This window comes from Trachurus japonicus, chromosome 16, assembly GCF_045865225.1.
Source record: "Trachurus japonicus isolate A0001 chromosome 16, Traja_1.0".
Lineage (NCBI taxonomy): Eukaryota > Metazoa > Chordata > Actinopteri > Carangiformes > Carangidae > Trachurus > Trachurus japonicus.
Genome location: NC_140922.1, coordinates 11,630,879 through 11,655,053, shown reverse-complemented (window position 1 = coordinate 11,655,053; position 24,175 = coordinate 11,630,879). Strand labels below are relative to the sequence as shown.

Here is a 24,175-nt window from a genome sequence, read left to right as displayed (position 1 = left end):
GGGCTGATACAGCCAGCCTACAACCTTAACAACACATGTTTCTATATTAGCAAGTTTTCTCATGTGCACTTTAGTTAGGGAGTTGAGTCTGTCATTTGTTTTTGTTTTTTCATTTTGTTGTTGTTTTTAATTATTGTTTTGGGATTAGGTAATCTTGTTTACTCCCAGATAGATTTAATCCCAGTTTGTTTTTATATTGCTTGGTGTAAATTCATTCCTTTTTATACCTACACTGAATTTATTTTGTCCTGGTGGCTGCCTTACATCTGGGTAGGATGAGGCCCACTGTTCATGTGTCTCCCCTATGGGATGTAGGACAGAAACTCTCTCTTTTCACCCCCTGCTTTTGTTTTATTCTATTAATCATGATAAAAGTATTTATCAGCCCCTCCAGGAAAATAATAAATAATTCAGTGCATAATCAGCCAAAGGAGCGCAATTTTTCAAAGACGCCGCACTTCCGCCGCAAGAATCGTCTATTTGGGTTTTGACGCCATTTCCCAGAAAGCCTTGCGGAGGTTTCACGTATTTAGTCTGCGACAAACTTTACGACACAACAGTTTCTTGTAGACTAGAGGCTGAGAAGGTAAAGTTTGTATAACGAGTCTTTCTATCCTTGAATAGAGGGACATAACGTTTCCAAAAGATATATTTAGTTTTGTCCGGTAGTCGATCCTCAAGGTAAGTGAAGTTCAGTTGCATAAAAGCAGCTTCACAACGTCCAACCAACGTTTGTGAATGCTAACTGGCTAACGCATGCTAACATAAACCAGTGCATGAACGTGACAGACTCTGTTTTTGACCATTACAGCTGCGATACTTGTCTTCCTCACCATGTGTTTAATCATGTTTAATGAGAATTGAGTAAAGTCGTATGAGGCCGAAAAGGGCCATTATATTCTGACTCTGTTAATGCTAACTCCAGCTATTAAGCTATGTGCGTGCACATTAATTTGACTACAGTTTTTTTTAAAGCTCCAATGAGGCAAATTAGAGGAGTAACACTCCCATTATTGATTGATATTTTTCTGCGTGTTCACTGGAATATATTTATGCGATGAAATAACAAAAATGTAAAGCAGTAAACACAGAGCGACGTCTTAAAGTCACTTGTTTTGTTAAAATTATGACCTCACATCACAGGTTATGGCTTCATTTTTGAGCAGTACAAACTTGTTTCACTTGAACCATTGTAGATGTTGCAATCATGAATGAGAGTATACAGTGTTTACATATAGTATAAAAACAACTGCATTTTCATTTATTTGTGTCCTATGATCATCTTTTTAGCAATTTAATCAGATATTCTATTTAAAAAAATATAACACATTCTGTTAGTGTTTGATATTTGCTAAATGTTGGTCAAGTATTCATTTTCTATTGTCTATTGCTTTTATTGTTAAGAGGTAACCTTATAACACAGAACAATATTTTGGACCTAAAATATTTTGAACAAGGTGAACAGTGTTAATATAGTGTGTGTGTATATATATATATATACCATTTTGTAACCAGTTGCAACAAATTGGTAATGTGTACAGGACAGTGCCTTTTCTTTCCACTGTGCAACAACATTAAGAAAAGAAAATGGTGCTACAGACCAAAAAGATGCTGTTCAATGCTCAGAAATGTTAGATGCTGTGTTTTGTTGTTGATCTTATATCAGTGCATTCTCTGAAGACTCCTGGTGTTTTTTGGGAGAGGAGCTTTAGCTCATCATGGGAGTTACCTCTATATGTCCTCACACTCTCTGGTGCTAATGGCAGATGTCTCTGGCGGACGAGCTCCTGGCCGATCTGGAGGAGGCTGGAGATGAGGGGGAGGACGGTCTTTATCCAGAGGGAGAGGAGGGTGAGAGCGATGGAGAGGCGAGCCAGGGAAGGACGGATGGAGGGCTGGAAGACATCCCAGAGGAGATGGAGGTGGACTACAGTAAAGCCGAGAGTGTTGCGTCCATTGCCAAGCTTCGCAATAGCAAACAGGTGAGTTTTGTCACATGAGGGCTTTACACAAGTTGATAGTTGGAATAATGTGCCAGCTCAAGCTATCCATTCATAACCATCTTATGTCTTTAGTTTTCAGAGATCACTGACAAAATCTCAGATTATATTGGAAAGCAGCGCAAGAACTCAGAGGGTGAGTGTAACCCTTTTCTTTTTCAGTGGCACACGATTTGTCATCCCTCCCTATAACATGTTTTACATTGTAATGGTCATATTTTATAACAAATTACGACCTTTACAATGTAAAACAAGTTATATACTAGGAATGATAAACTAATGACAAACTGTCTGTTTTACAGGCTCCTCACCTTAATTCAAGTTTAATGTTGAGTCTGTATGGAATGATTTTTATTTCTTTTATTTGTCTGTGTGTGTTTCCATTTAGTCTCAGGTCCAGTGGAAGCCGACCCAGAATACAGACTGATCGTAGCAGCTAATAACCTCACAGTGGAGATTGACAATGAGCTGAGTGAGTTGGCAGTTCTTGCTTTGTTTTTGTTTTTTTAATCATATCAAAGAGTTACAGATTTAGTTGTGGTCTGTATAACCTGCCTTTGTGCTTTATTTCCAGATATCATTCACAAGTTTACCAGGGATAAATATTCAAAGAGGTTTCCTGAACTCGAGTCGCTGGTGCCAGATTCTTTAGATTACATCCGCACAGTCAAGGTGAGATAAGTTGTTCAGCTTCTACATCAAATCCCTGTTTCAGAATGAGAATAATAAACCTGCAAGTGACACCTTCATTTGCCTGTCTGGAGTTAGTAAGAAGAAAAAAATAGGGGTTATTTTATTGATGAATGCAGGAAAACACATATATTAAATCTATAACAGATCAAATTTGAGCTAGTGTTATGTTAAAGACATTCTCCCATTTGCAAAGGTGTCAAAGTTAAAGGTTTGAAAACATAAATGTTGTCCCAAAGCTCAGCTGATGTGTAGGAACATTTTGGTCACGGCCTTCATCCGTTTGGGTGGGAGCGTGTGGGGAATTCAACCATTGTTTTCCACCATGTTTTCACATGTAAAATCCCACAACTGCTTCACCCTCAGTGTATGTAAGGACCATGTTCCTTTTTTTTTATGTGTTTCCTGATTTTGTGTCTTTTTAATAAGGAACTGGGGAACAACCTGGAGAAATGCAAGAACAATGAAACTCTGCAGCAAATCCTCACCAACGCCACTATTATGGTTGTCAGCGTCACAGCCTCAACCACACAGGGGTGAGTCCTGTTCCACGTTAATCCAACTTCAATGAATTCATCTTCACTGTCTTCTACAGGTCAGCATCCTCACTCTCAGAACGGAGGGACACGGTTGCTGCTTTTCAATACTTCTGACTTCTGAGTCTCGACGAATTGGAACTGACAGGGTTAATTTTTATGTGTGTTTTCCTGGTTGTAGGTCACAGCTCAGTGAGGATGAACTGAGGCAACTGGAGGAAGCATGTGACATGGCCTTGGAGCTGAACCAGTCCAAACACAGGATATATGAATATGTGGAGTCCAGAATGTCGTTCATCGCCCCAAATCTGTCCATCATCGTTGGAGCGTCAACAGCTGCAAAGATCATGGGTGAGAGATGCCAAAAGATTCATGTTTTTTTTTTTATACACTTGAGGAGGCAGGATTGGAAACTGAGGTTACAACAATAGATGCTCTTTGCGATTCACACTCTCCTCCTCTCTCCTCAGGTATTGCTGGAGGTCTCACCAATCTCTCAAAGATGCCAGCGTGTAACCTGATGCTGCTGGGAGCTCAGAGGAGAACCCTCTCCGGCTTCAGCAGCACATCACTGCTTCCTCACACCGGATTCATCTACCACTGTGATGTTGTGCAGTCGCTACCCCCTGTGAGCTATATATATATATGTACATTAAAAAAAAGAGAACATATGCATACCCGCAGTTTCTGTTATGTAACGGCTTCCTGCCATTTTCGCCTTCAGGATCTCAGGAGGAAAGCAGCTCGTCTGGTGGCTGCGAAGTGCACTTTGGCCGCCCGAGTCGACAGTTTCCATGAGAGTTCAGTCGGCAAGGTGACTGCCCAGAAAGAGCACATGCATATTAATGCAGTATCTGTAATAAATAGTGTAAGGATATACTAACAAGGGTTACAAAATAAATCTATTATACACACAGGCTCATGATTATCCTTGGATTCAAGTCAGGGAAACCCCAATTGAGCAGCTGCTGATCATTATCAGTTGATTTTCTATACAAATACCTGATTTATTTCATTCTAAGTATGAATGTTTCTACTCGCCCACCACCTGAGGTTTTCCTCTGTCTGCAGTTGAGAGAATCACTGCGGTGTAGTCCCACCTCGCACCTCCCATGTGACACGTGATGCAAGAGTTTACCTCTCTGCACTGTGCACCAGTCAAATGTTTAATTTGATTTATAAATGATTGATTTATTTGTTAAATTTGAATGCAGCCTGTATATGATATTTTTTTAAATTCCAATTACACAAATGAGTTAATGCTCAGACATTGTATTTTATTTATCAGTATTTTTTGCCCTGTTTGGTCTATTGAGTAGACTTATTCAATTTTTCAGTTGTCCTTGGAAAAACGTACTTCTTCATCCTTTCTTCTTCTCTCTCTCTCTTGGGTCTGACCTGAGCAATGGAAAAGTGGAGTGTTGAGTGACTTTTGTGAACCTCTTTATCTAGTTAGGCTGCCACCTGTTGGAGATCCCAGTGCACTACAGCATTAAACAGATTTACCAACCACTAAACTAGCTGCTTAAACAAAACACAAAAAATGAATGTCATCAGCCGATCCCACTCAAAAAAAATCACATTGTGGCAAAAAAGAAGCACAATCATGGCATCCCTTACAAATGTTGTTGAATATTTAATTTCAGTGTCTTCTTACATATAGTACATGCATTTGAATGCAAGGAGTGTATTGATACACTGTGGCCTCCTGACACTGCAAATGATTTAAAATGTGTTTCACTTGCATCAGTTATGTAAAATCTAATTCAGTTCTAACTTTTGTTTTAAAATCTTGTATTTCCCCAGGTTGGCTACGATCTAAAGGAAGAGATTGAGAGGAAGTTTGATAAATGGCAGGAGCCTCCTCCGGTGAAGCAGGTCAAGCCACTGCCAGCCCCACTGGATGGACAGAGGAAGAAGAGAGGAGGGAGGAGGTATAAAAGCTGTCAGCTACTTAAAAAACATTGATTGCCCTGCCAGACAGGCCATTATTTAGCGAAGAGTGCAGTAGGGAGTTACTGTGAGTATAAATGAATTAATTTGTGGATCCTTTCATCAAAAGTACATCTAAAATGCTTGATTGGAGGGAGGATACAAAGATTGAACTGCCCCACATTCATTTCCAGAACAAAATGAAATCAAACATTGTAACAACTGAACAGGGGGAAGCAAAACAAAGCACAAAGAGAGCAGCATGTGGGAAAGACAACAAGAGGGTTATATAACCGGCATAGCCAAGTTTAGAATACCACCATCAACTACTGTAAACGTGTAAAAAATATCTTCTCCACTGCTCTTCTCCTTTTCACAAGGTATCGAAAGATGAAGGAGCGTCTTGGGCTGACTGAGATCAGGAAACATGCCAACAGGATGACGTTCGCAGAGGTCAGAAGATATTTCCTCTTCTCCCTCCCTTAAAGTTTTATTTCTGTTTAACTCTGATATTTCAAGCAGCAATATTTAAATTTTCGTCACACGTCAACACTTTAGCCCGATATCACACCTTGTACTCAAGCGAAATGCTTTTTACAAAGAGTAAAGTGAGTTAAAGATGAAATGAGTTAAAGAATTGCTCATCAAATATAAATAAATACACTTTGATCGCATTAGATGCCCACTCTGTCCAAAGCATCTAAATATTCCAACACTTCAGCTTCACTGCCTTTTGATTTCATCCATTTGTAGCAACACAACAGCTCCTGTCTGGAGGCTGGAGAGACACAGTTTGCTTAAATAATTCTGCTGAGAATCAGAATCGATGATTAAAGTCCAATGTTTATGCTGAAGCCAGTGCAAACAAGCTGAGGTTAAATTTTTTTTTTCCATGTCCTCATCACGTAAAAGACATTATATATCAGTGTCTTTTATAATAGTTACTTTTGGTTTTTACTCTGAGGATACACTGAACTTTCTGCGTGTGAAAATAGACAACAGTCTGTGTTGTTGATGGGTGCAACGAGATTTCTCTTTTTTTAACCTGTTTTATGATTTTTTTTTAATCTTACTTCCTTCTTGACAAGAGAAGATATGATCAGGTGATTTATTGTGTGTTATTGCAGATTGAAGACGATGCGTATCAGGAGGACCTGGGCTTCAGTCTGGGTCAGCTGGGGAAGAGCGGCAGTGGCCGCGTCAGGCAGGCTCAGGTCAACGAAGCCACCAAGGCCAGAATCTCCAAATCCCTCCAGGTGAACACACTCACTACGAGTCCGAACTCCACTTGAGGCATGCAACACAGTATTTCTCTTGATTTCTAATGTGTGTGCAATTTGTGTTTTTGTTGAACAACAGAGGACGCTGCAGAAGCAGAGCATGACGTATGGAGGAAAGTCAACAGTCAGAGATCGCTCCTCAGGAACCAGCTCCAGTGTAGCGTTCACTCCTCTACAGGTAACGACCAGTTAACATCCTCTTTTTTATTTTATTGAACGTCCCCTGAGAACTGTGCAGGTTTATGTTGGCTAACAACTGTTCTGCTCTCGTCCTCAGGGGCTGGAGATCGTGAACCCACAGGCTGCAGAGAAGAAGGTGGCTGAAGCCAACCAGAAGTATTTCTCTAATATGGCAGAGTTCCTGAAAGTCAAGAAGGAAACTAAGACAGACCAAGACTAACACACACGTGCACACACGGTCATGCTGCAAGCGGACAGTTGCACTCAAGGCTGTAGAGCTGTTAGTATATTTTCAAGTTTGTCTGACATTGTGCTTTGTCCTGTATTTTGCTTTTATTTTTCATTTTTGGCATTTTGGTTTTAATAAAATGTGAAAATAGATAAAGAGTCAAGTAGTTTTCTTATTTTTTTTCTTTGTTGTAACAGTTAAACAGATGTTTCTATAAATCACAGCACACCCTTATATCCGTGGTGGACCCTTTTTTTTTTTATTATTATTAAAGCCACCAGAACAAGTTAAAGCCAGGCTCATTTTAAGTTTTAACAATGTGAAATGTGTGCCTTGTAAGAAAGACAGGACTTTACACCACACATTGACTTGTAATTTCTTAAAAGTATTTATTGAAATTGTACAATCCTGTTATAACCCCGTTTTATGACATCTCCCATGCAGAACTGTGATGAGAAAAACTGTAAATGTCTGTAAATTCACATTTTTAGCAATTTCTTAACTGACCTTCCCTTTCTGAAAACCTTAAAAGCCCCCAAAAATAGAATCTATAAAAGGCAAATCTCTCATAACTTTGCTGTATTTTTCCTTTTTTCACATCTCGACAACCCCCTCCCCCCCAAAAAAGCCTGAAAACTAATCACACACAACATAAAATTTTGTAAATGCGGTACAGATCGGAAGTTTTCATGGCTGCTTGAATGGAAAAATCTTAAGTTAAACACTCTCCCCATTCAAACTGCCAAGAAAAGGTGGGATCTGCCCCACACCAGATCCAGGACCAGATTAAATCTTATTGTTCTTCAGGGTAGCACATGAACAACCACGGCAGACGAGACACATCCTACTCGACCCATGAGTTAAATCTACCACCAGAATTTTAGGATTTGTTTTCACTCTACATGTAAACAAGTTTGTCAGTGCACATTCACTGTATAGGGGTTTTCACTTAAAATATCTGGTGGTAAATCGAACACAGTGGGTTTTAGGAAGAAGTAACATCAACAGAATAGAATAAAACCTTAACTAAAGGTGGGAAGTTGACTCAAACCAAACTCAGATTTATTATCTAAGGTGTAATTAAGAGGTGATTTGGGTACAGGTACATTCACTACGCTCAGCGTGGCGTTTTGCATTGAGAATGATGACAATTCCTCAATGGTGTAAGAATCAAACATCAAGTAGATTAAATGTCTCAAACCCTATTTTAAAGATTTATTTTACAGATTTATTTAATTTGTCACAAACATGAATGTGCCATAATAATGCATTTTCTTTGACAGGTTAACTTAAAAACATTTTATTTGTAAAGAGAGGGAGTCAGAGACCAGTTCAATTGCATAGCAATTTAATCCATGTCCAATAAGGACTCTTTCCCTGTCACAGGGAGAGGCCCTGTGGTCACTCTCAATCAGCGTTTTAAATCGACCAAGACAATATCAATAAAACTATTGATAACCGCTCACTATCTCTAATAGTGACCATATTCAACAGGCATCGTAGGGTCTTAAAAGAAGCCGTTCCTACACACCATGACTAAATGTCCACTGTACGTCCCCATTTTAAACCACCAATTTACAGTAAATACAAGATGGGCAGTTTACTTAACAATCAAATCCAGGGTTTGTTTTGTGTCAAGTCAAAGGCTTCCAGGCTCATGTTGGGAAATTGGTGGTACAGAGAATCTTGTTGAAAAGGAAAAAGAAAAAAACATGAGAAACATGCATGGGGTAGGCTTTCCTAATGCCACATACTGAGTGTGCACACAGACAGGCACAAACGCAGATCTCTAGTGAGAACCCTCCCAGCTCGTGCAGCGCCACGCATCTGATCAGGCCCATGGGGCGTTTTTACTCAAAAGCAAAGCGCTACACGAGGAGCAAGGGCTTCACGTGGAGATGCAGCCTATACAGACACCAGTCTCCATTGCAGGAGAGGGTTTCTACTACACATCACAATCTCTATCCACAGTTTGGAGTTCAGTCTCGGAATGTCAACAGCAGCACGTTTTGTCTCTCTCTGTCCTTTCGTGTCCCTCCCTCTGTCACTGCAGGTCTCGGTCTTCAAGGTACCTATACTCAAAGGTGAACCCCTCCTTCTTCCTCTGGCCCCACTTCTCATAGTCAAAGTAAATGTAAGTGCCCTGGAGGAACAGCAGAGCGGACAGAACAATCATTAACAATCCAAACCGCCATACAACAAACAGACTGGCTTAAGGTTGTATGGAAATGAACAGCGGTGAGGGCGTACCTGTTCAAACTCGTCAGTGATAGTCTTGGGCTCCTCGTGCCTCTGGAACCACATCATGTACTTGGTGTGAAACCTCCATGACTGTTTCTTCAGAGCCTTGGCAGACAGATACTGAGCCTTGGTGCCCTGAGAGAAGGAGGTCAGAGAAGCCATTAAACTTTCAAGCAACACTTTAATACTTCACAGAGACGAAAAGAGTAAATATAGAGTGGGTGCATGTTTACCTCCAGGTAGTAGAAGATGAAAAAGAGCGTTTCTGTGGACAGTCTCTGGTAAAACTCTATGGAGTCAGAGTGGTGCGGTGGTATCTGATGGTGGAATGGCAAAGTGGGGCATGGGTTCCTCATCAGGTATTGCCTTTAGGAACAGGAGCAGGGACAGTTACACATCCACAACAACATACAATAGGTCACGGCATGTTTTTAGCAACCGATACTCTAACAGGTGTGAGGCTATGCATTTGTCGGAGACTATTTTCAGCCACAGATCTGATGTGCTAGTAAGTAAATACAGCAACAGGATGTTGTGTGTGGGACCGACTATAAATATGTTGCCATGGCATTGTGTGTGTTCATTTCAAAGCATGTCACTAGCTGGGTTTCCATTCAAATGTATCGAATTTAAGAGCGGATTTTGCGCAAAAAGCAAATGCGAATTTATGACCGTTTCCATTCATTAGTGTTTTGCGATTAGGAGGAGTGCGCCGTGAGATTACATCATAGGAGAGCGTGAATGTATCCAACAGTTGACACTCAGCTGACAGCTGACACTCAACATTATTTACGTACTTTCCGGACTATAGACGCACCTGTATAAGCCGCACCAGCTAAATTTTAAAAGAAAATACAGTACATGTAGGCCGCACTTGAATATAAGCCGCAGGTTTTCATGTTGTAACATGAGATATTTACACAGAAAGACAGTCGGGAACTGTGCAAGACCGCTCGCTTTTCCGCTGTTTTGGTTACGCTCCTCTCGCCCATGTGCATCTGTTGACAACAAAGCCGGCGAAAAATCAATAAATGGAGCGGTGGATAACGTTACATAACGATGTTACGGCGTGTGTTTGTGTAGTCTTAACCGTCATAAACAAAAGATTATGGGTTACGGAGTGCGTTTGTGTTGCGGTGCAGAGACGAGAGCTGGGAGACCGGGGCGTCGTTCTCCATTTGTTTGAACGTCGCTGGGTGAAGTCCAGCAGCACTTCACCCACAAACTCGGGCTCAATTCGCATAATCTGTTTCCATAACAAAAAGTCGCATTTTCATTTAATCGATACGCTGACAAATCCACCCCCCCAAAGCGTAAAAACTTTTATGCGCATTTACTGCCTTTTTTCGAATTTCTGGCGTTTCCATTCAAGTATTTATTCGCAGTTTTTGAAAATGCGAATAAAAAAAGGTGGATGGAAACGCAACTACTGATGTGGAGTAAGTTGGATCAGGCTTTTGGAAACGGTGCCAATACTTAATACAATAGTAATATGATTTATTAACAGCTGATTTTTGTCTTTTAATGTGCTTTGATGGCAATAGGTGAAATCAGACCTGTTCTTTAAACGGATATGCAGACTATATAAGAGACTTTTCGTTGTCATGATTTCAAGCCAATTAAAGTCGCATCTTTATTTGTCCTCAGTGGTAAAACCATGTCTGTCTGATGTGTAAGAATTTTACCTGATCCTCTCAGAGTCGGAAGGGTGTGGCATGTGTGTCCATGCAGACTCCTGCATGGCCTGCTGGTAGAGCTGGTCTTTGGGTAGAGGGGTGGGCCCCAGTGGACAGACCCCGAGCGATGGGGGGATGCTGACTTCCGACACGGACGGCTGAGGGGCGGCAGGTGTGCCAGGCGCCGCAGATGAACCAGAGAAGATGTCTGCAGGACGAGTACAGAGTGACGAATAGTGTCAGTTACGGCAACAAAGACCACAGCACCACGTCATACTCATTTTCCATTTCTTCTTGATTAAGTAAATCTATTGCGCTACGACTTATTTTTTCAGTCATTTTTCACTTGTAAATATTTGTTTGTTCAAAAGAAACTGATCAATAATTTAGTCAATAAAAAGTAAAATAAATAACACAAATGTTGAACCAAAGGTGAAGACTATGACTTAAATATGCTCACAATCGCTGACAGGGCACTCCCTACACACAGAAAATTAATAAGAATAATGATGCAACACAGAAATGGAACCAACTGTATTTGAAATCTGGCAATAACCAGCTGAAGAAACTTGAAATCAGCGTCTGCGAGTTGGCCAACTGGTTAATAGTAGTAAACAGGAGTAGGAGTAAATGCACTTCCTTCTCAGTAACTGGTAAGTGCACAGCACACAGTGACAGAAGGTTCACTGTGTGAAAGTAAAAGCTGATTAAACCTCAGTAAATCAACGTAGAAACAATGCCTGACCGTTCCGACCTCTGTCTGTCAGGTGCAGGTTGGGAATCTCTCCATCCAGGCCCGACCCCAGCGCTGCTCTCTCAGCCATCGCCTTCAGAGAACTGAGAGGCTCGGGAGCCTGTGAGGAGGAAAACAACATTTAGATTAGGTCAAATTTAAGTTGGAAGGGAATATCAGTGCAGAGAAATCAATCAAAAGAGTCAGAGAAGTCTTCACGCAACCCTGGTTATCACCAAAAACCTGCACTGAAGACATAGCTGCTCTATAACTGAAGCAAACTTGTGAATGCATCCGAGACTAAGCATTTTCCATCACAGTTACTGTCGGCCTGCAGACTGCCTGAGCTTTAGATTTTACACAGTCCTATGCTGTCTGTTTCCTGCTGTTTGCAGTTAAGAAATTATTAATTCTTTATGTTTTTAAAAATGACATGACACAATTTCTGTCATAATGTGCCACTAGGTACATGGTGTCTTCTTTGTTTGATATAAATGTGGCCCAGGTTTGTGTGCACCCTGGGATCTAAGGATATTAACATTCTCCTGTGACGTACCAAACAAAACTAAGTGAAAAACTATGTGTGCCATCTTAATGATCTGCTACTGTACTTCAAGGTGTTCCTCTCAGTAGTATGAGGGCAGATACTCCAAGATAATTAAGTTGACAAAGCTTTTATATACCACACATAATCTTTGTGTTTCGTCTGACTCCCAGTGCAGTAGGTTTAAGAGCCGCACCCGACTGTAACCTCGCTGGTTTTCACAGCAAATTCTGGCCTTCGCAATTAGACAATTAAAGCCTCTGACAAAGGTCTATGACTAAGGCTCGGTGTCAGTGGCTCACCTTGAGGCCCTCGGAGGCCTGCGTGTAGGAGTGGGGCCCGTTGAGAAGACTCCCTCCTCCAGGTGTGCTGTCTGAGAATGAGGGGGACGGAGAGCTGGGAGGCAGCGTGATGGAGCTGATTAAACTGGGACCGTTGTCCATCCTGCACCAGGTACAGTGGGAACAACGGTTAGTTCAATAGTGTTTAAAAAAAATAATAAAAAAAAGAAGAACAAGAAGAAACATCAGGTTTCAGGAGCAGATGTTAAATAACTTACGGCTGACTGGTTGAGGAACTGAGAGATGAGGGTTGGCTGCTCTGTGACTGGCTCGGTGTGCTTAGAGCTGATTCTGTGGAGCTCTCTGCTACGACAGCACTGTAACCTGGGGGGGGGGGCAGGTGACAGGGAAATATTAGAAAAGCCACTACACAAAGAGAGGACGATGTTGACTTTAACAGAAAGTATCCAAATAAGGCTGAGCATTAAAATTTAACGTACTTGTGCTTCCATTTTGCTTCAGTCCGCTGGGTGGTCTGGCAGGAGCAGCGTTCACCCCTACTCCTCCGACCACACCGACGTTCCCTCCGTTTCCTCCCATCATGCCGACTACGCCGGAGGTAGTGCTGACAGAACTCGGGGGCACCTGCGAGGCGCCGGGGGCAACGCTCTGCCCGGGGACCAGACCCAGGATGCTCCCGCTGAGGGAGGTGTGGGCCGGGCTGGAGCCGAGTAGGCCGAGCCCGGTCCCCGCCCCGTTGGTGGTGACTCCACTGGAGCCAGAGGTGGGGATGGAAGTGCTGCTCTCCACTGAAATGGCGGACTGGGTGGTGCTGCTCAGACCCAAGCCTCCCGATGCTGCTGCCTGAGCGTAAGGGGCCGGCGTGGAGCCCGATAGGAGCCCCGCCATTGTGTTTAGAGGTGAGGGGTGGCCGACGAGCCCTAAACCAGACATCTGGTTGGCACTACTGGTCCCCGTCAGGCCAACTTTGCTCAACCCCAGCCCTAGCCCGAGTCCCAAACTGGATGCTGGGCTGGGCCCGGATGTGGGCTGAGACTGAGAGTTGGGAGCTGATGAACTGGGCGTGCTGGGTGTGAGTAGAGAGGGGGCGGTGGAGGCTGGGAGTAAGGGGTTGCTGGGTGGGCTGGGGGTGCTGTTTGAGGGGACAGAGGGTTTTGTCTGAGTTGGCTGCTGTTGCTGTTGCTGTTGTTGCTGCGGTTGGATTGGCGGCTGAGGTTGTTGCTGCTGTGGTTGCGCAGGTTGATGCTGATGTTGCTGCACCGCGCTGCTGAAGCTTCCTATTAGACTGCTGCTCGTGGGGACAGGGACGACGCTTGCCATGGACCCGAGGGAAGAAGACGAGGAGGACCCCGAGGTGGTGGAGGAAGAGAAGGAAGAAAGCAAGGATGGGGTGCCATTCTTCACAGGTGACTGAAAATGACAGAGCACCAGGAAGAGGCCATGTCAGACAAGACCGTGCAAAAAAACATCAACTACAACTGTACAGAGTATGCTATAACTATGGAGGGACAAATATGCAGGAGATGATACAAACTAGATCAGAAGTCTCCAACCGTGGTCCCACAGAGAAAACGTGTTCCGCTTCAGTGTCTGAGAGGCCAAAACCCTTCAGCCACCGTGACTCGTCAGGACCAAGGGTGAAGAGCGCTGCACTAAACTGTTTTGTCTACTGACACGGCACAGATGAGAACCTCTCACCTGACTAACTTCACTGTCTGTCGACCGTCCCCTTTTCTTATCGTCCTCTGAGTTCTCCTATAGGAGGAGATACCTTGATGTGACATTCCACCTCATGAAACATTGATTCAGCAACACAATGGGGCATATAGAAGGGTTAACTTAATGCAAACTTAAAGGGACATTGCAACATTTTTGGCAAATTCGCCATAATTCCAGCAGCTAATGGGAGTCTTTAATAAACATAAACATAAACATAATTATTACCATAATCCCTATAGTTTTAGGAGTAGGTTCGTTACCTTTAATTGTCGGTGCAAGCTGTTTTGAGATCAGTGGAGCAGAGACGCAGGCGCATGGTATTTCCACATGTCCCTCATCAAACTAAATACACAATCCAACAACTCCAAAACACTGTTGTTGTGACCTGCACATTCGACACGCTATGAAATAATAACGTATAATTATGTAACATTATGACACATAAAGCAAATACTTGGAACTACTTGCGCTTTTTAAGTCACTCTGCGGGAATGTTGTTCCAGCTACGCATTTGCCTCGAGAACAACTCTGTCTTGTAATGTTAAATTATTATTTCATAGCGTGGCGAATGTGCAGGTCACAACTTGTCCACGAGAGTGTTTTGGAGTTGGATTGTGTATTTGATGAGTTTGGTGAGGGAAAGGCGGAAATACCACGCGCTCTGTGCAAAGCTCACGTCTCTGCCCCGTCGATCTAAAAACACCTTGCTCCGACAATTAAAGTTAATGAACCTAAGACTATACTAGTGATTATGGCAATAGGCAAATTTGCCAAAATGTTGAAATATCCATTTAAGAGAGGGAATATGTGCAAAATTGTATCAGAAATGTATGTTTTCTACCCAGCATCCCTTTAACATCCTCACCCGCAAGCTTTAATGGTACAAAGACGAGAACTTACAGCAGTGCATGTGGCCGGGGATGGAGGGATGGGTGAGGAGGAGGTGGTGGAGGTGGGAGTGCTGCTGGAGTGGAGATACATCTCATCTTCCACATTTCCTTGACCTGATGGAGAGGTCGCAACTAACGCTGCAGCTACGAGTAAAACATGAGACATGAAAAAGAAAGTGTGAAACACTGTCATCATATCATAACACCGTCCTAACGCACCGCGGTGCTCTACTCACGGATGTCTTCCAGGTCTAAGTCATCATACAGGAACTCGTTCTCCTCGAAGTCCGGGTCTTGGGACGAGTCGATGTAGTATTCAACATCATCCTTGATCTTCTGGATTGCATCCACTGGCACAGAGTCGTTGTCCAGCATTCGTAAAATGGTCTCCAACATTCGGATGTGGAATCGATGCCTCTCAATCAATCGCTTGAGCTCTTCAATTCTGTCTTGCTTCTTCAAGACAGAAAGATAGATATGAGGTTTATGATTAGCATGTTAGTAGAGCTTTTACAACACTGCAATACATTGGATATGGGCAGGAAAAAAAAAAGTTATGGGAGGACTTACCTCTTTGTCGCCCTTCTTCTTTCGTGTCTGAACTGAGAGCGATTCCACCTCACTTTCAAACTGATCCACCTGCATATTTAGAGTGTCTATCGTATTCTGCAGGTGAGGAAAAGACCAGAAAAACAGGATGTTAATGGATTTTTCAAAATGTAATCATATAACAGAATCTTAATCAAACTGCTTTATTCAGTCAATCCCCACTGACAAATTCTTCATTGTTTATTTGACTAATTCCTTCACTAACAGTATTTGTTTTGTTTTCAAAATCTAGATGTGGGTGCTTTTTCTTTGCTTTTGGCACAACGTATCTTCAGGCAACCAAATGTATAACAAGGTGAGGTGAGGATGGATGGTGTATTACCGTTAGCCACTGCCCCGTTTCCTCCTTTTCCCTCTGAGCTGGATCCACCTTCTGAGCGAGCCCCAAACCTTCTTTAGAGTAGGCTTTTGTTTTTGTTTCACGTTCCACCACCTTGAACCGCTCCATTTGCTAAGACAGGAAAAATCACATAAGCCTTGTTTAGTTGCTTGTGTTCGTGCAAAGTTATATTTTGCCTAAAACCAAAAAATAATTCTATAGAAATAGAAGGAGACAAGGAGCCACACCGTCTCTATAAGTTTGCGGTTCTCGACTAGCTGCCGTTTGTCTTTGATCTCGTTCGAGGCCACCCATGTTTTTATCTGATCTCTCAATCGCTGGGAAGAGCACAGACAGTGAGAACATTAAAACACATTTCCTATTTCTTAAAACACACCCTACTGATCAAGAGTGCAGATGCATAAAAATGTGCGTTTGCTGACTTGTCTTACCTGTAGCTTTTTAATCTCTTTCTTGAGGTCAGCCTCATATTTTTCCTTCTGATTTGCATTTGCTGCATTGTGGAGCTAAAATGTTTGCATTGAAGTGAAATAATATAGTTAATCTGGCAGCAGTTTTTGAAATAGCTCATCAAACACGTGCAAGAAGTGGACACACTTTACCTTTTGCCAGATATCTTCAAACTGTTCTACACCTTCAGCTACTTTTTTCAAACATCTGTCGATCTCACCTGTGGAGATAGGAGATGTGATCCAACATCACTGTATACAGATCTGTGCCAAACGTGTAAACTTGTAGGAGGAATGAACAAACTTGTAGATAAAGTCGGTCTGAGTCTGTGTGCAAGATGCCAGAGAGATGGATCCGGAGCAGCATTACTGACAGCTTCACCAACAGTCTTACCTTGAAGTTTTCTCTTGTCAGCCATGGCTCTGACTACGACAATGTCCACATTCCGTCTGTCACAGAGTCAGCTGGGTGAAGAAGACAATGCGTGTATCAAAGATAATTCACACAGTGTACACATCTCTGCAACAGAGCCATCAGTACATCGGCATCTAGACAGGGGGACTGACGTTAACTCCAGCTAGCTGGCCGGTTTCCGTTAGCTGCACAGATAGTAACGGGGTTGTAAGACATTTTCCAACAACAAACTCCATGTGGCCGCTTGTCTATCGTTGCATTTCCCGTGGCCGCAGCAGATATTGCTAATGTTACCGATACAACTGACATGGTTGTCAGCTAAAATTAGCCACCTAGCCAGTCGCTAACGCTACTGAGCTAACATTAATACGAGCCAGTTGCTTAGCTCATGCACCTCGCTCGGTTTCTCACCAGCCTGTATGAAAACATGTAGCGCGGAGCGTGTTGATGGTTGGACTTCATATTCATGCATCACAGCTCTGGGACCCGGTAGAGCTTATATATGGTGGTTTAACGTTGTGAAAGTCACAATATATCTGAATCCGTTCAAATCGTTAACCTGCTAGCTAATGTGGCTAACTGTCTGGCTAGCTAATGTATAAAATGCTAGCTAGCAGCTTAGCTAGCCAATTTTAGGAAAAAAGGGAAACTGGGTCAACCCGAGCATCTAGATTTATACTTGATTACGACATTTACCTAGGGTATGGACTTTCGTTTGTCTTTTTTCAAATACAGCCAGAACTAATTCCAGAAAGTCTTCTTTACTTCCAAATTGTGTTTTCTTTTCGACAAGCTCGATCACTGTAATATAGTTGAAGATGGACGGTAGCTAAAATCCCACCTCCGCGTTTGGAGCCCGCCCTAAATCCAATCCTCGAGATCTGATTGGACGGAACTCACGCTCGTCACCGAGACGCATCCGCTGGAATGGAGAGCAGCCATTGGCTCAGCGGTGTGATGCAGTTTGATTGACAGAACCAAACCTGCATCTGCTCTGGAGCCACACATTTACCATCCAGATGTTCAGCAGCAACCCACGCGGTCAATAACATTTATATACTCCTAACCGCACAGTGTGGATATTGCTAGATATTTACTAAGACTAAGACTTATTTGATCAATCATGGTGACAAGACTGACAAGAAAGAAGTGATTCCCATGACAGCTGTTCTAACTCCACCAAATGAAGAAAACAGTAAGATGAGGTTAAAAGCTGCAAAAAAAAAAAAAAAAATAGAATACCATAAGCAAAATTAAACTTTGATATCTTTTGTTTTGTTTTTTTGCACATTCAAGAAATTGTATTTACAGACACTGCTTTTTTATTTCTATTTTAACTACTGTTTAGAAACATTGTAAAAATAAAAATAAATCACATGATCAACTGTGTTTTGCCATCAGTCATTAAAAATTTAAACTAATTAAGATGTGAACAGATGTGATTCAAATGGTAAAATCTTTTTCAGGTTCTGGTCCAGATCAGCAAACATAATAATAAGCCACACACCATCACTTCTAATACTTTTACAATTAAAAAAAAAAACATTAACCCTAAGGATAGAAAAAAAAATCTTCATACAGCCAAATAACAGTTTGTAATACTTACATAATGATACTGACTGTTTACTGAGGTAAAACCATGAACCTTGAAATCATCATCATTTCCAGCACTGTATTATGGAAGCCATAAAGTTTTCTGCCCTACTTTAATTGTGCCTGCATTACCCACAACAATGTGCACAACTTGTCATTGATCATAATTATGTGATGGCATTAAATCTCATTACAAAACATGAGCACAGAAATAGTGTGTACAAAATGAATGTATAACAAATGAATATGACAATACTCAAGTAGAACTACAGTATAAACAGTGCAAAACCTGGCTGAACAGAGGCAGCCGACAGCATCTACTGAACAATCAAAGACACTGGGTGCTCCTTAGTTGTCATCACATCCAGGGCAGCGCAATGATCAGTGAGACAGGGAGGTTGGACTGGGCATTTCTCCAAATTGTGTGTCTGCCAGCACTGACATGTCTGGTTCAGTCTAGGTTAAAAAAAGAAGAAGCAGAAACTCAGTTACCACAAAATCAATTGTTCTATACTGACTGATGCCCAAATGTTCACATTAATGAAACCTATTAAACCACCCATTCATGCACACACACACAGCTACACGTTCAGTCAAATCGTTCATAGGCATAAAATGATAACAACAGCAGTCCACTAGAGCTCTTCACTACCTGTGGATCTTTATCCTTTTCTTGTCTAGGAATTCGATGTCTCCTCTTCTTGGGTCCAGTGGCATGATGCAACGTTGCAGACGATGTGGACCCAGAAAGGCCATTGAGACGCTCATCCTCCACTCCAGAGGCAGCATCTAAATGAGCTCCAGGCTCCTCCTGAAAAATAAAATACAGGTAAAAACTGAGCTATATTGTGAACTCATCATATTTATTTATTATGGCTTGTCAATTAAAGACGTTTGCTCACAATGGTTGATTGCTGTGGTAAAAAAAAAAAGAAAAAGATTTATTGTCACTGTATTGTCACTGTAACTACACTGTTGCCCATGAAGTTGGAATAATTTTGTTTTCCGACACATTCCTCTTTTTATTCCTATAATAAAGGTTAATTGTGATTTAATTACCACAGTGATATGTTTGGAAGATAATGATCAATACAGTTTTGAGAAGATATACACTTTATCTGTCAAGAATAAATTACATTCTCACAATCATTTCATGAGAGGAGGTAAAAAACAATATTTTACTCCAACTTTATGGTCTAACCTAGCAAATCTATTGTTAATGTGCCAACTGAATATTAGCATATTGATTGATTGTATTCAAATTATTTTCAAGCTAATGCATGCAGATATAAATGTGGTGGAGCAAATGACATATGGACATGTAAATGTGGCGTGATGTCTAAGGTGATGAGTCACATCTGATTTTCAACAGGTCATTCTTGTCTGTTGTTATTTTATGTCTCACCTCCAGCAGTATAGTAAGCTGAGCATTTCTGTAATCGTCCCCGTGAGCATCTAAAGTCTTCATGAGAAACCTGTAAGGATCAACAGAACAATCAGATGAGTCATCAAGTGTGAATGTACTGAGAATTCTAGTTGTTGTAGTTTGGTTTTATACCTTCTCTCTTTCTTCAAGCGTCGTGTAATTCTTTGTACTTGGTGAAGGCGGCCCAGCATCTTCTGATTCACCTGACAATTTCACAAAAACTGATTAAAATGCACTTACTGTATATACATATATAATCAGAAACATGGTCTTTATTAAAATAATTACATGGTCACAGAATGAGCTCATGTGTATTAAGAAATGATGAAAAGAAGTCAGGCATTAAATGTTTCCAAACCCATTATAACCCATATTGAAATTTCACAAGACACATATTCAGGAAGTGTGTGCAAAACAACCTACATACTGCATATGCACATACATGCAGGCTAACACACACAAGCACCCACACGCACACTCTCACACACCTGTTCAATTTCTTTACACCTCCTACTCAGAGCCAGATATTTCCTCTTATCGAGAGCTCTTCTCTCTTCCTCCTCTTGCACTGTGCTCTCCAGCAGCTCACTGCCTCCTGGGCCCAGCTCCACCTGCACAAAAACAAATTTGTGTGGTTTTGTGCTGTGGTCGGCTCTCTGTGTCAGTGTTTCACTATGACGTCTCAAATAGAAAAGCTGTCACCAAAAGGAAGCTTCATTGGGTAAATCTATCACAAGCAGCAGATCCTTTATCCAACCACTAAGCTACATACATAGACATTTCCACCCTGAAATCTGGACCAAGACCTTCTCAACAGAATAACATGTCTGTCACACAAGTACAAAATAAGATTCTCAGTTTTCATTCATAGATCATTATGTAAGGGATATTTAACCGAGATGCTGGGTCAAGGATGAGATTGTAGCTACTTTCTTCAAAGACAGTACTTTTCAAACTAAGTTAAATAAACAATATCACTGATGAAGGTCAGATGTTTTTGTTAAAACTGGTAATAATATAATTAGTGACTACAGAAAAAAAAGGCGACATAGATTCCTGTGAGTTTAATGGCACAGAGAGCTCTGGCTATGTGTTTCTGACATTAACATTACCTCTCCAGGTCCCAGCTCCACACCACCTGGCTCCAGCTCTGCCTCCAGGATGTGTCCTCCAAACAGAGGAGGCAGAGCCAAACCAGAGAAATCCTCCATCATCTGGACAGGAAGAAAGTAAAGATCATCTGTGTTTGTTGCTGTAAAACATGTCCACAAAGCAATGTAGACACAGGCAACATGTAAGTCTAGGCAAGGCAAGGCCATTTTTACAAACAGTGTGTCTCAAAGGGCCTCACACAGCATCAATACAACATCCTCTGCACTTAGACCCTCACATCGACTGAGGAAAAACTCGCAAGAAAACTCTTAACAGGGGGGGAACAATTGGAGAAACCTCAGGGTGAGCAACAGAGGAGGGATCCCTCACCCAGGGCGGGCAGACATGCAACAGATGTTGTATATACAGACACGATAACAACCAGTCTGTCTAGTCTACTAAACTAAAGTGCAGCAGACACATAACGTATCGTTGAACTTACTGCGTTGTTACAAAAACGCAGGATCTTGGAAAATCGAAGTCATCATCGCTTTCGTCATCATCAACATAAATGACGTTTGAGTAAATTAGACGTGAACTAAAAATAATGGTTCAATAAGGTTCTGCTATCATCAGTGACACATTATAAAACTGGATAACAAGCCATCAAGGTTTTTTTCGATACTTACATTTCTAAATCTTTGTCCTGCGGTTTTAAAACTCCTCTACGGTGTGTTGAGTGTGTGGTGTACACGGCCAGCTCAGCTATGACCGTGTTTTAACATCACATTTGGTTAAATTCAAACGTAAAGCAAACGAGTGCACCTTTCCTTTCACACTCCACTCGATGAGCTAATGTTTATATGCGACGGTCGCAGAAGTCATACGTCACAGTTAGTAAGCACTACATTTCCCGTGAGCCTCCGCGCCGTTCAACTACACCAGACAACATGGCGGGTATGTGACTATTTTGTCATCTTTCGTACACCTTGACGGTGAAAGTTGTTTAAGTGCGCCCTCCACATTACATAAATAAACACTCTCCGTAGTCTAAATGATGTCAAATGAGTGTCAGAGTTACTTTCACACAACGATATCCAGTCCGAACAAAACGAAAAATGTGACCTTGGCTGTGTTGCTAGCGGTGGCTAACGTTAGCTCACCGTGAGTTTATATTATATTCTGCTGTGGAGGATTTTAACCTGCCTGTTTTCACATATTTTTTTCATCAACAGGTATCGGGGCTTTCCTGAAGAATGCATGGAATAAAGAGCCTGTCATCATGGCCTCATGTGCGATTGGGTTATTCGGTCAGTAGCCTCCTGTTTGTTTAATCTAGCTCGGAAAAGTGTGAGATATGAGAGATGACAGAACACAACAATGAAAAAAAGCTTTGCATATGTTATATTTACAGCAACATTTAATATGGCCAATATCTCAAATGACAGATCCGTAAGATTTCACCAGCATTATGAATGTTATTTATCACCAGTGTTCTGCTTATTGTCATTTAATTGAATGCATAACACGTGAAGGACTTTGCCTTAAATTAAAACAACAGCATAACAACGAAAACCATTCCCTCATTTCTGATCCTCATCTCGAAAGTCAAATATGGTGTCACGTTTATCATTATGGTATATCTATTACACCATCAAAAGCAACAAGAGTTCACACAAGGGTGTGAATGTGTTAAGATTAGATGACTAGCCGTCTTGAGAGGTCTCCACATGTTCACTGTCACAGATTGTTTTAACTGTTCTGTGGTGGAGATCCCCAACAACCAAATGCTGTTTCCTCTTATTCTCTTATCATTTTGCTGCTGGGCAGCATCAGTGGTCTGCTGAGAAATGTATACAATCTGAAGTAGTTTGTGTACTCACTGTCTATAGTCTTTTGTTTCTATGTGAGCTGTTGATGGGGTCACAAACATTAAGCTTATGTGTAATTTGTACATCTTAATAAAATGTTGTGTTTTCTCAGGCATTGCTCTGCCATTCATCAGCCCCATCACAAAGTACACAGGAATGATCAATTCAGCTGTGCCATACAACTACCCAGGTAAACACTATTGTCTTGTTACAGTGAGTTGTCAGCCATCCAAACAAATACCTGTTCATGCTTAGTCAAATATTACAGCTACTTCTCCTTCTTCTCCTGATGCAGTCCCTGTACGAGATGATGGAAACATGCCTGATGTCCCAGCTCATCCGAGCGACCCTCAAGGAGAAAACTTGGAATGGCTCAAAAAGCTGTAACTTCGCATTCTCACAATCGACATCTGTGATTTTCCTCTTGTTCATATCTGTCTATAAAGCTGTTCCGCTGATCAATGTCCCGCAATAAAGACTGTCTATTTAATTCTACTTTTGTGTCATATTGTTTGATACATTTAGATGTAATTCATGTTTTCAAACGCTATAACATTTGAACGCATGAAGAGTTAAGACAGTTTTCTTAGTCTAATTGCCTTAGTTGAAGTGGGCTGAAGCTTAGAGATTCAAGTCTTTTTAAAGAGCTGATCAGCTGATTTTTAAACTAAGCTTCGACACAACCCCGATCCTTCAGATGAGGCTTAGCATGACAAAGCTGGAATCCGATTAAGTTTGAAAATGAATTCCTTATTTCATACCAGCATAGCTCTACATGAATAACTTGGAAAAGTGGTAGAACAATATGTGGTACAGTGCCTCATTAAATCCCTTAAAAATTAAGCCTAACCATTTAATATGGGACCGTATTCAATGTTATAATAACTGTGTTAGGCTTTGTAATGTACTGTGCATGCCAGGCCCCGCTAACACACATTAATGCTCTAAATGCACATTTACTAAAATATTCAAAAATCTCAGATACATGTGTACACAGTAACAGCAATGACAGATCTCTTTCATAGAACTTTTATTTCACAATATGTCAATATGCAGTATTTCAGGTAAAGAATGTCTTCCTCAGCAGTATTCATCGTAATCATAATAAAATATCTTATGCAGTCAACAGGGTTTCATTTTGATGCAGTTCAAAGACCAGCCTGTCAGTCTGTTTACATTGCTGCATTTAGTGTTAAAGAACCAAAGAACTGTATAAAGTTGGTGTACAGTGTTAACACAATATTTCACTTTGGTAGAAGAGTTTTGAACTTTAGATAAAAAATTTTTTTTGCATCAGCGTTACCACAAACATAAACATGTGTTTTGCACATTAGCATTCTGCTATAGGTTACAGACAATGACAAATGACAATACACAGACAACTTTAGGACACCTACATCTGCACATAAACTTTTCTGGATACCAATC

The 24,175-nt window shown here is 41.4% G+C and overlaps 4 protein-coding genes across 7 annotated transcripts; 2 read left to right on the top strand and 2 right to left on the bottom strand.

Annotated features, from left to right (window-relative positions):
• Positions 1–531: 531 nt before the first annotated feature.
• prpf31 (PRP31 pre-mRNA processing factor 31 homolog (yeast)) lies at positions 532–7,497 on the top strand. The gene is made up of 14 exons (XM_085801416.1): positions 532–681; positions 1,767–1,982; positions 2,076–2,136; positions 2,389–2,472; positions 2,575–2,672; positions 3,120–3,226; positions 3,408–3,577; positions 3,697–3,854; positions 3,951–4,040; positions 5,033–5,160; positions 5,539–5,611; positions 6,286–6,414; positions 6,518–6,616; positions 6,716–7,497. The coding sequence occupies exons 2-14, from the start codon at positions 1,767–1,769 to the stop codon at positions 6,836–6,838; spliced, it is 1,536 nt and encodes a 511-aa protein (XP_085657542.1). The 5' UTR covers positions 532–681; the 3' UTR covers positions 6,839–7,497.
• A 681-nt stretch (positions 7,498–8,178) lies between these two features.
• cnot3a (CCR4-NOT transcription complex, subunit 3a) lies at positions 8,179–17,634 on the bottom strand. Of its 4 annotated transcripts, none has more exons than XM_085801411.1 (18): positions 17,462–17,634; positions 16,745–16,815; positions 16,504–16,571; positions 16,333–16,407; positions 16,129–16,218; positions 15,884–16,012; positions 15,523–15,618; positions 15,189–15,408; positions 14,963–15,096; positions 14,042–14,098; positions 12,823–13,753; positions 12,601–12,706; positions 12,344–12,485; positions 11,510–11,618; positions 10,774–10,972; positions 9,322–9,454; positions 9,098–9,223; positions 8,179–8,990 (listed from the first exon to the last, which is right to left on the bottom strand). In XM_085801411.1, the coding sequence occupies exons 2-18, from the start codon at positions 16,767–16,769 to the stop codon at positions 8,892–8,894; spliced, it is 2,739 nt and encodes a 912-aa protein (XP_085657537.1). In that variant the 5' UTR covers positions 16,770–16,815; positions 17,462–17,634; the 3' UTR covers positions 8,179–8,891. The 4 variants fall into 4 exon arrangements, with proteins under 4 accessions (XP_085657537.1, XP_085657538.1, XP_085657539.1 ...); XM_085801412.1 differs by having other exon boundaries at positions 11,519–11,618; XM_085801413.1 differs by lacking the exon at positions 14,042–14,098.
• Positions 17,635–18,056: 422 nt separating this feature from the next.
• On the bottom strand, positions 18,057–21,746 carry tfpt (TCF3 (E2A) fusion partner). The gene is made up of 7 exons (XM_085801410.1): positions 21,566–21,746; positions 20,897–20,998; positions 20,273–20,395; positions 19,917–19,987; positions 19,764–19,833; positions 19,011–19,169; positions 18,057–18,814 (listed from the first exon to the last, which is right to left on the bottom strand). Exons 2-7 carry the CDS (start codon positions 20,996–20,998, stop codon positions 18,740–18,742), a joined length of 600 nt encoding a protein of 199 aa, XP_085657536.1. The 5' UTR covers positions 21,566–21,746; the 3' UTR covers positions 18,057–18,739.
• A 22-nt stretch (positions 21,747–21,768) lies between these two features.
• On the top strand, positions 21,769–23,242 carry ndufa3 (NADH:ubiquinone oxidoreductase subunit A3). The gene is made up of 4 exons (XM_085801409.1): positions 21,769–21,833; positions 22,112–22,186; positions 22,860–22,937; positions 23,043–23,242. The coding sequence occupies exons 1-4, from the start codon at positions 21,827–21,829 to the stop codon at positions 23,132–23,134; spliced, it is 252 nt and encodes an 83-aa protein (XP_085657535.1). The 5' UTR covers positions 21,769–21,826; the 3' UTR covers positions 23,135–23,242.
• Positions 23,243–24,175: the final 933 nt, after the last annotated feature.

What these genes read in the sequence shown, in the direction of transcription:
- prpf31 (XM_085801416.1), top strand. Translation starts at nt 1,767, where the DNA reads ATGTCTCTGGCGGACGAGCTCCTGGCCGATCTGGAGGAGGCTGGAGAT. An exon ending in AACAGCTGCAAAGATCATGG is followed by an intron (nt 3,578 to 3,696) that starts GTGAGAGATGCC and finishes CTCTCTCCTCAG; the next exon opens with GTATTGCTGGAGGTCTCACC. An exon ending in GAATCTCCAAATCCCTCCAG is followed by an intron (nt 6,415 to 6,517) that starts GTGAACACACTC and finishes GTTGAACAACAG; the next exon opens with AGGACGCTGCAGAAGCAGAG.
- cnot3a (XM_085801411.1), bottom strand. Translation starts at nt 16,769, where the DNA reads ATGGCTGACAAGAGAAAACTTCAAG. An exon ending in AAGAGATTAAAAAGCTACAG is followed by an intron (nt 16,219 to 16,332) that starts GTAAGACAAGTC and finishes TGCTCTTCCCAG; the next exon opens with CGATTGAGAGATCAGATAAA. An exon ending in AAACGGGGCAGTGGCTAACG is followed by an intron (nt 15,619 to 15,883) that starts GTAATACACCAT and finishes CCTCACCTGCAG; the next exon opens with AATACGATAGACACTCTAAA.
- tfpt (XM_085801410.1), bottom strand. Translation starts at nt 20,998, where the DNA reads ATGATGGAGGATTTCTCTGGTTTGGCTCTGCCTCCTCTGTTTGGAGGA. An exon ending in GGTGTAAAGAAATTGAACAG is followed by an intron (nt 19,988 to 20,272) that starts GTGTGTGAGAGT and finishes TGAAATTGTCAG; the next exon opens with GTGAATCAGAAGATGCTGGG. An exon ending in AAAAGGATAAAGATCCACAG is followed by an intron (nt 18,815 to 19,010) that starts GTAGTGAAGAGC and finishes TTTTTAACCTAG; the next exon opens with ACTGAACCAGACATGTCAGT.
- ndufa3 (XM_085801409.1), top strand. An exon ending in ATGTGCGATTGGGTTATTCG is followed by an intron (nt 22,187 to 22,859) that starts GTCAGTAGCCTC and finishes GTGTTTTCTCAG; the next exon opens with GCATTGCTCTGCCATTCATC. An exon ending in TGTGCCATACAACTACCCAG is followed by an intron (nt 22,938 to 23,042) that starts GTAAACACTATT and finishes CTCCTGATGCAG; the next exon opens with TCCCTGTACGAGATGATGGA.